The sequence below is a fragment of the Plectrocnemia conspersa genome, unplaced genomic scaffold (assembly GCF_051122295.1).
Source record: "Plectrocnemia conspersa isolate PC_06_02 unplaced genomic scaffold, ASM5112229v1 ptg000010l, whole genome shotgun sequence".
Taxonomy (NCBI): domain Eukaryota; kingdom Metazoa; phylum Arthropoda; class Insecta; order Trichoptera; family Polycentropodidae; genus Plectrocnemia; species Plectrocnemia conspersa.
Window position 1 is genome coordinate 26209650 of NW_028277174.1, and position 11436 is coordinate 26221085.

At 30.1% G+C, this 11436-nt stretch overlaps 2 protein-coding genes across 2 annotated transcripts; one reads left to right on the forward strand and one right to left on the reverse strand.

Moving 5' to 3' along the window:
* The first annotated feature begins 413 nt into the window (after positions 1-413).
* LOC148231188 (KIF-binding protein) lies at positions 414-5269 on the forward strand. Its single transcript, XM_088195098.1, has 2 exons — positions 414-1414; positions 3936-5269. Exons 1-2 carry the CDS (start codon positions 481-483, stop codon positions 4766-4768), a joined length of 1767 nt encoding a protein of 588 aa, XP_088051224.1. The 5' UTR covers positions 414-480; the 3' UTR covers positions 4769-5269.
* A 979-nt stretch (positions 5270-6248) lies between these two features.
* Positions 6249-11434, reverse strand: LOC148231189 (lipase member I-like). Its single transcript, XM_088195099.1, has 6 exons — positions 8112-11434; positions 7991-8048; positions 7658-7910; positions 6663-7029; positions 6469-6592; positions 6249-6403 (listed from the first exon to the last, which is right to left on the reverse strand). Exons 1-6 carry the CDS (start codon positions 8239-8241, stop codon positions 6331-6333), a joined length of 1005 nt encoding a protein of 334 aa, XP_088051225.1. The 5' UTR covers positions 8242-11434; the 3' UTR covers positions 6249-6330.
* Positions 11435-11436: the final 2 nt, after the last annotated feature.

The following is an 11436-nucleotide window of genomic DNA, read 5'->3' on the forward strand; positions in this document are numbered from 1 at the left end:
GCATGCTAAATCTCGGCCATAATAAATTACTTAAATTTTACTTATTCTATATAATATACAAAAATATCATTTTCATTTTTTTCAATTGAAGTAAAAATAGCTTAAACATCTTATTTTACTGAAACTTTACAATGTTCAATTTGAAGCATGTTTATTTAAAATATTGCATCGATATTTGGAATATATATGTCGCAAAGGGTACCTAGTATATAAATTTATTACTAACTAACATTGCATATATCAGTTGCAAATGGTGAAAGAAATTTTTCAAAATTATAAATCATCAAAAACTATTCCTTCTAGCTCCACAATGACTTAAGATAAATTAGATTGGCTATGATAGCTATCAAACGTGAACTTTTGGCGAAGTTCTTATTATTATTGGTATATATTATATTTATTATGTTGGTACCACTAGCTGTCAAGTGTTCGAATCGATAGCTACCGCGACTTTATAGAGCGCGAAAATTAGTCTAAACAATGGGAACCCACAAAGAATTGGTGAATGGAGCTCGAGAGAGCTACGAAAGAGCTCGCCGTATAGCCGAAGAGAGAGACCCCGCCACCGCCCTCGAAGCCAGCGGAAGAGCCAAAGCCGAGTTATTGACAGCTTACGTCAATTTACGATCGGCCACTACTCTACCGAGGCGCAAACCTCTCATGGCGGCTATGCAACTCTCTCTCGCCAAACTAGCTCTCGAAACCGAGCAACCGACCGAAGCTGAGACGCATTTGAACGCATGTCTTATAACCATCAAAGACAACGAACAACAACCCGACTTCATACTCATCGCCTTAGTAGCTCTCAACCATTTAGGAATATTATGGTCTCAAAGAGAAGACGTGCTGGAATCGAAAAAGTTTTTAGAACTAGCCGAAACCGCCTATTCGCAATTTAAATCGTCCGATCGAAAACCTTTGGATATAATCGATTTGTTTTTAGATCCGGACGACGTATGCGAAGACAAATCTATGCTTGCGTTTGAAAAGACTCACACGTTGACTTTATATTATCTCGCACAAATATACGGCAGCTTGGAGAACTATTTAAAATCGGCCGTTTATTGCCATATTACTTTAGAGAGGCAGTTGAAGTATAACGACTTCGAGCCGATCGATTGGGCTTTGAACGCCGCAACGCTGTCTCAGTTTTTCATGGAGAAGAACGGGTTTAAACAGGCCCGTCATCATTTATCGGCGGCTACTCACATAATGGATAGTTATGAGCAAAAATTGGATACGGAAGAGCCTGGTGAGATTCACGACGCTAATATAGAAACGTATAAACATAGAATGGCCGACGTTGCTAGGTGCTGGGTTAAATATGGATTGATGCTTCTATCGACGTCTAGGGATAGACTTTTACATCATGCCGACGACGATGAAGACGCAATAGTTTGCTCCTTACATTCAGGTATTTTTATATTATTTATTTCGATTTCGATTGCTATTTTTAAAAAAATATTTTCTTACTGTATGCAATGTAACTAGGGCTCTCAATTGTTCCAATATATTCGTAATATTTTTTCTTCATTTTTACCCATGTTAATTTATTAGTTAAATATTATTTAATAAAAAAATTATCATTTTAATTAATCATTAATAACTTTCATAACGTTAAACTTTTTCAATTTTATGTTATATGCACAACACAATACATATATAAAATTCAATTACTTCATTTTAAAATCACCAGAATAATTTAGCAAAATTAATGAAACATTTTAAATACATATTTTTATCGAATTAATTGTGTATACAAAAGCTTTCTTTAAATTTGATATACATAAAGATCGGATCTGTATCGCGTTTGTTTTGTGTGGATTTATGTATATATAAAATAACTAGAAATAATATCTTTGCGTCTTGAAACAACAAATAAAAAAACGTAAACGTAACACGAATTCTGTGAATTTCGGTCATAGTAGATACGGCTGATAAACATTCTCTTCACAAATGTTTTGCGAAAACGGAAAAACATTTTTTTGTTGAGAAAATGCTTCTCATTCTCTCACATTAGGACCATAGATTTTGGAGCGGCACTAGTCACTCGGGATATATTGAGAGAAAAAACCAGGCTCTTCAAGTATGTTGCTCAAATATACAGATTGTTTAATTCTAAGATTTTTTTCAAATTTTATTCGAGATAGTATACATGAATATTTTACAAATATTTTAATATTCATATAGTTTAAAATCGGTCAATTAGTTCGATAATCAAATATTCGATTGAGAATCCAATCTCAAATTTGTCTCGAAAACATTTTTAAAGTTTGTCATTTCAGTGAAAATATATTTTATCTGGCAGGTGCTAGTAAAATTATGTGATTTCAACTTTTTTGTATGTAGTTTACATACATTTTCATACCTACCATTATACCGGTGAATATGTATTTTTTAGTAAAGTTATATTTTCACTAGTGAACTAGTGAAAATAAAATTTGCAACGAAATTAAAAATAAAAAAAATAAAAAAATTACATTTATAACATCAAATAAATTAAGCTTCTCGAACTATGTTTTTACCTGTCACTGCAGAGTTCACCTAAAATTCCATAATAGTTTTGTGATACTCCTTTTTCCATTTTTATCTGCATGCGACAAATTCAGGTGGATGACTTAAATATTTTTTAAGACAATTTATAAAATACTTTGTTTCATAAGAATAATTATTTATGCATTACAATAATTAGAAATGAGCATTAAATAAATGCATAGATTGAGCAAAATTTTATTTGTAATGTGCATTAAAATATATAAATTGCGCATTAGCGTTTCGTTAGCACTACGTGCGGTAAGTACTTGTATAGATGACCGCTTATAAAATTTCTGGAATAATTTTGTATATCTTGAAATAATGTTTAATTTGAGTTTATTATAATAAAATAGAGTACAATTTAATTGAGCAATATATAAAATAAAATGCGCATTTATTGTAAGCATTTCATAAAATATATGTGGATTAAAAATATATAGTACGTTTTCTAACGTTACCCTCTAAATTTTGCTTATTTACTTACACATGAATACTATTCGCTTTGATCACTACGCTTTGATCTACACAGTTTCGGTTTATGCAATATTTCCTAGAACAAATCTACCATGTAAATCAAGGGATAAGTATAGTCTAAAAATTTTGAAACAAATAAATTGTTCATCAAATTAATTCCTTCTCCATCTAATAAATAGTCATGATTTTGAATTGACCATAATTCAACATATTGACTAGAATTTTAATCGGATGAATTCATTTCCGAATGAATATTTTTATTATTTTTTTGCTCACGTTATTCAACTTTGATTTGTTGATAAAAAATTGATATTATATATATTTTTCATCGTGTCAATGTACTATGAATGCTATAAAATCTTTCCTGTCTTGCTCTTAAATTTTAATTTTTTGACAACAGAATTACTTCAGTTTTGAGATAAAAAAATAATGAAGCTCCCTTAGGACATCATCTTCTGTATTAAACCATCCCTATCCTCGGCAGAAAATAGCAATACAGTTCTTTTGCGATAGTTCAGTTTATTGATAGTAGCTCGTAATGAATATAATCTTCCATATTCCACCAAACAATAACCGCCAAAAGTTTTAAACAGATTTTTTACATTTTTTTATACAGTTTTAAATACATAAATTTACTTAATACTTTTTTTTAAAAGACTCACGTATGTATTATGTCATTACTTGTATTGAACATTCTAGAGAGATTATATCTAGTGTTTCGAAAAAAATTATACTAATTCTCGAGAAAGTCATTAACTATGCTATGTTTCTTTTAGAATCTCATTCGTTGATTTATTAATTATTTTATAAAGATAAATTTCTTTGAATTTCTATGATAATATTGTCACTCAATATTATAATTAATTAGAAAGTGTTTTTTTATACGATTTCTCGATTGATGAATAAATTATTTTATCATTTTTCAGATCTCGCTAATTTAAAGCTATCTGAGAGTAGCTCTGTATCAAAAGAAGACCTCAAACAAATATCATTCTCTACTCTAAACCTTTCAGTGTATGAAAATCAAGTTACTTATAAATTTTTATTAACTTGGGACGACGCTAAAGAAGTTTTCAACTTTACAAAAACGTACGTCGATAGAGCAACTTCCTATTATACGATCGAAACCTTAGCTTCTGATCATGTTCAAATCATGCAAGACGCTTCTCAGATGTACAGATATTTGGCTTTCTTCGAAGACAACGACGACAGACAAGCTAAAATGCACAAGCGTAGGATAGACATATTAGAAAAAGCGATAGAAGATCTGAATCCGTTGTATTACATGTCGTTCTTGCGGCAGATTTGGTACGAATTGGGCGAGATTAATCAAGAAATATTGAATATCAAATTTGAAAAGTTGAAAGCTTCGAACGATAGGCCCACTCCGCACGCTTTGAAAAAGATTAATCATCTAGCCGAGGAGAGTATTAAATATTATAAGAAGTTCTTGGAATCTATGAGGCAGCCCGCTACGAAAGAGATGCCCAAAACCTTCACTCCTGAGACTGAGAAAGCGGCAATCGGCGCTTATTTCCAAATAGGCAGTTTGTACAATAAGATTATCGTTTTGGACAAAGACGGTCAGATTAAAAATTGTGAAGAAACATTGAATGCTTATAAAGCGTTGGTGGATTATTGTGCTGTGAACGAGAACGCCGCAAAAAATATGAAAACAGAAGTCGACATATGTCGAGAGATGGTGGAATTATTACCATATAAAATACAGAAATTAAAACGAGAGCTTCTTAATTCTTAAGCACTAAATTAAATGAGAACTTGTGTATTTTGATATAGATTTTTATGAATATCCAAAGATAAAGTATTTTGCATATTTATAAAATCGGAAATGAAAATTGTAATGTTCCGAACATTTTTATATGCTAGCCTAATAGGTGCTTGTTTTTTTTATTATTATTTAGAATAATATTTTTTTCCAATAAAATAACAAAAAGTTATTTTAGTAAAAAATATGTTTATAATTTACTAATTAAATTATTGTATTGTAATAATGCTAGCCTTGAATATAGTCATTTGACTTTAAAATAACTATCATTTAACGATTTTTTTTTTTAATAAATATCTATGATTTTTCTCACTATCATTTCGATTTATTGAAAATTGAGAATTATAGATTCGTAAACAATTGCTTTATATAATCGCATAATTCGTTAAACTGTTAATATTTACGAAATAATGTTCAGTTTTGTATAATTATGAAATTCATATAATGATAAATACATATGTATATGTACCTTTATAACTAGTTTTTTTTAAAGTCATAACATAATACCTAATAAATAATGAAAAATTTAATTTATTAAAAATACATAATCTTATAAATTCATCTATTAAAATGTGACGATAATGTGAGAATAATGTTTTATTTTAAAAAACAGACTGAATGTTATTATTTTAGAGTGAGTAAAATGTTCTCGTAATTTACTGATTAGAAAATGTATGAGATGTTCAAAACTTTCACCCTTTCACTGATTTTAAAAGCGTGGCGCTTATTTTAAGCTATTGCTGTGCCTTTGTGTTTCATGCCTATTTTTTTATAGAAAAATAAATCAGTGTATTGGATTTTTAATGCTTTCATTTAAGCTTAGAAGTCCCGTGGCACGTATATACTCCTCTAAAATGTCTATGAAACTCTATTTGACTGTAGCAAAACGTCTTTGGTAACGGGTGGCAATTAGGCAGATTAAGCCGCTGCAATTGTATTACAATTTACATGATATTTACAAAATATCATGTAAACTGTAATATGTCCGTCACGCCTGTGTTACCAGAGTGCTGCCAAGTTTTGGCCATAACAAATAGGCCCCAACCTAACTAAATGCTATTTACAATGATAGAGCGAAACATTCGTTCTTTTGTCATTGCATTCTTGGGTGTTTTTTATTCAGGTAGTGGTCCCAACATCTGGATCGGGTACAGGGTATACCCTAAATAAATGATAGGTAAGAAGCCTAAATTTTGTGATTAAATAAATTGGACCGCATTGGATTTAATAAGAAAAAGATTTTGTCTAGTAAATGTTAATACCTGATTGTATACAATAGATTAATTTTTATATATTATATTTATGTATGCAAACAAAAAGGGAATATTAAAATTCTAGACACAAATACAGAATTAATAAAATATTTATTATTTTACTTGAAGCCTACTTCATGTGTTATACAAAGTGTTATTTATAGTAATATACTTAAATTTGCATAATAATAATATAAATATTTACAATTTATTCTTAATTTATATATTATGTAATTATAAATATCTTTGGTTTACATTACGTTGTATAATTAAAATTAATTTTTAAACTATTCCATCCATGCCCAATCCGAACGGTGTACTGTTGCTGGTCTTCAGATTATAGTTGCCTCGTGAACTAGATGACAACAGGAATAAGATTAGAAAAGCATCACCATATTTATAAATGAATATAATATCTACTTAATATCAGCAGCGTAACCCATGTAAACAATATCAATCTTGTTGTCTTTAGTCGCCGGGAAGTTATTCGGATGCTCAACGGATTCAGCCCAAAAGCGCCACGATCTCCAATGGCTACATAAGTCTATTAATTTAATATAACATCATCATTAGCATATGTTTTGGCTGAAAATTGAATATAAATAATTACTTACCGATAGCAGACATTATCTCGTGAAAGCCTGGCGTGCATCCCGGCTGTGTTCTCTTGCCTCTGTTCGGCCAAAAGTTTACAGTTCCAGTTTCAAATGGATAACCGTAGAATCCGGCATCAGTATGGATTATGTCTACGAAGTCAGCATCGTCACCTTTGATGTGTCCGAGAAATATTCCTGGGAAAAACATGGGAAAAGCCGGGTCTAAGGCGGAAATCCTTTTTAATTTTAGACTCATCTTCTTCATTTCTTTGCCGATAAAACCAGCAATTTGTCCTCCGAGCGAGTGACCCACTATGTGAATACGATCCAAGCTGAGACCGCGATCGATAAGTTTTTTGATTTCCTGGGCGACGGAGTAAGCAACCTGAAAAAGTAGAAATATATTTAAGGAAATACATTATATAGACCTCACAAGCAAATAATCTACAAAACAGAATATTTTCTTGACAATAAATTAATAAAAAGCAGCTTAAACTAATGCTTACAATGTATCACAATGAATGAATATAAATATTATTGATTCGCAGACTTCATCTAACATGAATAGTTCAATCAACTCCTAAAATGTTTCTAAAAAGAAATTGTTACTAAAAATATTGTTCTTTCTAGGTTTTGTAGCACCGAAAGTCAAACTTTTATTCATATTGAGAAAATAAACATATTCTTTTTATATGAAGTAATAAATTAGCTAAAAATAGTTAGCTATATTGACAACTTTGTGTTGAACTAAATTATAACTCCAGATGATACCATCATTGCGCTGGTGAGAAATGATGTCACTCTGTGTTTACGTTCTTTTAATACGCCATGAGATAACTTCGGACATATATGAATAATTTATAAATATTTCATAATCATTTTTCTACTTAAATTTACTATGTCTTGTCAAGCTGACTATAAATTTAAATATTTTTTCGTCCAGTAAATGCTTTTTTTTATAGTATCGTTAATTTAAAATGATATATTCACAATTTAATAAATAAATAACTAACCTTTCTTGTGTTCGGTGAAGCATCGAAGAAGTAGTTTCCCATTGCCATGTTGGACCAATCAATCAAGACAATGTTATCATAAGGCTTTGCATTCAAATAGGCCGTGACTACAGTGTGTATGCTCTCGTCACTAGCAAGTTCTTTATAACCGTGAACATAAAATACAGTCATTTTATCCATGTGGAAACTACTTTGTGACAAGATTTGTTCCGAATTGGATAATTTGATTTCTACGTATTCCTCTACAGTTTTTCTGTAATTATACAAAATAAATCGTTAGTAGAATGTACAAATTAACATATAATTTAATAATTTAAACTTTGAATCATCCACCCGTTGTATAATCTGATCATGATATCTTCGACTACATCATCTCGGAATGCGTAAGCTCCTGTGAAATATTTATAGTATACGATTGAAGAACTCGATTTAACTTATTATATATTATACTCACTGTAAATGAATCGTACGTCTCCAGGAAAGTGAATTAAATTTATTCTTATTTGTGTACTGTGTGTGTTGAGCATGTTGCAATTCGCAACTGCAACGATAAACAGGAAAGAAAGGACAGGCATAAAACTCATTTTGCCTTTAACTGTCTACACCCGAGGCAACACATATAACTGTGTCATCTACAGCGACGAAAACAGGCTTTTATATGCCCACATTTGCATAAGTTCTCCACGCGTACACTCTGTCCTAGTAAGTTATGCTAATTTTTTTATTTTCCTTTCAAAGAATGTCTTTTTTATTATTTTTAATACATTTTATCGAATTTAATTAATATAAACATATGTGTATATTAAGTGATTTTTTGTTAACGATTGTGTACATTAATAAAACAACAACATTTTTAATAATTACACGTAAATTAATTACTCTATACCTTTCATATGTGAGGTACAATATATTAATAGATTGTAATTAAATATATGTATATGATTAATCATTAGCACATATATATGTAGATATAAGTAGTGGTGTAGTGAGACCAGGGCATCGCCTTGGTACTTCTTTTTGAGCCAGAACACTTTTAATTGCAATGGAATTTACTTTAAGTACATACATTAAAAAAATATTTTAATATTCAGATGTTTATGGATTAGTTGTTCTTGGTATATAGCCAAATATCAAAAAATCAACGAGAACTTGAAAACTGTTTGGTTGATTTAGAACAAGAGATTAAAAAGCTGGCCATGTTTTAAGAGTATAATGGGATTGATTTGATTTTTTTCATAAATATTTGAATTACCAATATTAGGATATATATTTTTTTGAATAACCAAAAAAGTGGTGAAGAGGGTTTAAATATAAAATACTGCCCTGGTTCTTCTTTATTTAGCACCACTGGGTATAAGGGGTGTTACAAAGTTCTACATATACAGTAAAACTTTGATATAAATCGGATCTCAATAAAAGAGACTTTGGATATAACGGACAAAATATTCAGTCAAATGTGAAAATTGTTAAAAACATCATGGTAATGTTTAAATCTGAGTTTCACAGCTCGTAGTTTCTATGTTTATTTATTTTAATTTGATCTACTTCATCATTGTTTAAAATCACATAATATTTTCAATCCTTTTATGGAAACTTTAATGACATTGTGTTGTGCCGTTTATTTTTTTACCTACCTACTTTTATATAACGGACTATCGGCTTTAACAGACACCCCCTCACCCGCATTAGTCTGTTACATAGGTTGAGGTTTTACTGTACATTTTTAAAAGTAACTTTTTTAAATTGGCAAATATAACTGTACGATATATTTCGATTCATAAAGCAAACCATAAATTATTCGCAATGTCTTGATACTTTATCTCCGTAAAAAAAAAAATATTTATCTTTCCGTGACTTTTAAGTCATGGAAAGATAAATATTATTTTCTTACGGAGATAAAGTATCAATACTTAACGAATAATGTATGGTTTGCTTTATGAATCGAAATATACTGTACAGTTATATTTGCCAATTTAAAAAAGTAGAACAAGCTTAAAGACAATGAGGTCAGCCAAACATTATTAAAAAATTATTGCTGCTGTGGAATTTTAGCATTTTGAAAGTTTTAAGCATTGAAGTTAACAAAGAATATAACTAATGATGATAGATATGTAACTATCTAAGATTTCTAATGAGTCGTGTTTTAGTTTCAGGGAAGCTCATAAGAGCTAAATATTTTACTTTATCAAAGCTCAAGCAATTCCTTCGATTAGAACAAAATTTTGTGATAATAAAGATATAGTTTTTGTGGACTACCTTCCAAATTATATACTACAGTAAACGTTAAATATTATTCTGGTCCACTTTGTGTCTTTGGATTAAGCTACTAGGTAGGAATGCTGCAGGCTTGACTGTGTATCTCTATACTGCTCATTTAACAGAAGTGTTCATGCAGTTCCTTCCATTCAGACAATATTTTAAAATTTTAAATGGATAATTATTGTGGATTAGCTTACAAAAGTGGCTACAATATCTTTGATCAAGAAGTGAACAGGAATGCTGCTGGCTTGACACTTGATATATCACTTTAAAGCAAGACCGCTGTGCATACTGCTTATTTGCCAAGTCAAGTTTTATCAGACCTGCGATTGGAATCATCACTATGTCTTCCTTATTTGCGTTTTCAGTCTAATATGTACGATAATTATAGAAAATGTGATTTGATTGAAAAAAAAATTATAAAAAAAGTGAATCTCAATGTCTGGTGTGGGGTCAGAGCGTCATAGTTGAAGTTTTCAGCTGGGTCGAGAAATTGGTAAAAGTACTTTGAGAAATTGGTAAAGTAATCATCTTTCACATATAGTCAAAATTTTATAATAATTGTATTTTTTTACATATAAAGTAATTAGGAAGGTCATTATGTAACTATGCAGTTATAACTTAATAGAGGATTTATTTTGTATAATATAAATTAACCAAAAAGTTGTCGATCAAGGCGTGTAAACACAAAAAAAGATTTTTTTAAAGCAACACGAATATTTAATTTTTATAGTTGCTTCAATCAAGCATATGCGTTATTTTGCAAAATTAAATAGGAAACGTCTAAAAGGTGTCATACATGTATTGTTTTTTGCTCCATCTTTATATTTTATTTATATGTATTTAACACAAGGAAAATGTAAATTTATTCAAGTATAGTAAAACTATTATAACTAATTAAGATTTATACATAATGTTACAAGCTGGTGCAGTGCTAAATAGTGTGTAACTATTTTGAATTTTAGAATAATACATTTTTACCTCTTTCCTACTTTTTTAAATATCTGTGAACTAATGTAGGGCGACATGTTGAGATTTTGTGCTAGGTTCTGTATCGTTAATCTCGGACCTGCTTTAATGACAGCCCTAATATCCCCACTAACAACCATTAAGGACCACCCGCTCTACTGTAAATATTCAATGTCAAAATTCCAAGAATGAAATTGTTTTTGCACGCCCCTATTGACCAAAATTTAGTTTGAATATACTTTGATCAACCCTCTTATATCAAAAGTTCATAATAATATCGATAAAGATAGCTATCATATTTCTAAAACATAGTGTACTATCCAAGTGCAGACAAACTATGGAGCAATATGCGAGATGAGAAGGCTTAGTTTACATTTCGGACTTATAGACTTATAGACATTTTAGAGTAGCATATAATTTCACTAGCGCCTACCAGTTGAATTATATTTTCGCTAGTTAAAATATATAGCTACTTGTGAAAATGTATTTGGACTTCCCTAGTTAAAATATAACTTCACTGAAAAATACACATTCGGACAAATTAAAGAAAA

Bases quoted from the DNA above. Each gene is read 5' to 3' on its own strand.
- LOC148231188 (XM_088195098.1), top strand. From the start codon at position 481: ATGGGAACCCACAAAGAATTGGTGAATGGAGCTCGAGAGAGCTACGAA. The intron at 1,415-3,935 runs GTATTTTTATAT...ATCATTTTTCAG, and splicing joins AGTTTGCTCCTTACATTCAG to ATCTCGCTAATTTAAAGCTA.
- LOC148231189 (XM_088195099.1), bottom strand. From the start codon at position 8,241: ATGAGTTTTATGCCTGTCCTTTCTTTCCTGTTTATCGTTGCAGTTGCG. The intron at 8,049-8,111 runs GTGAGTATAATA...AATATTTCACAG, and splicing joins AGACGTACGATTCATTTACA to GAGCTTACGCATTCCGAGAT. The intron at 6,593-6,662 runs GTAAGTAATTAT...TTAAATTAATAG, and splicing joins CGAGATAATGTCTGCTATCG to ACTTATGTAGCCATTGGAGA.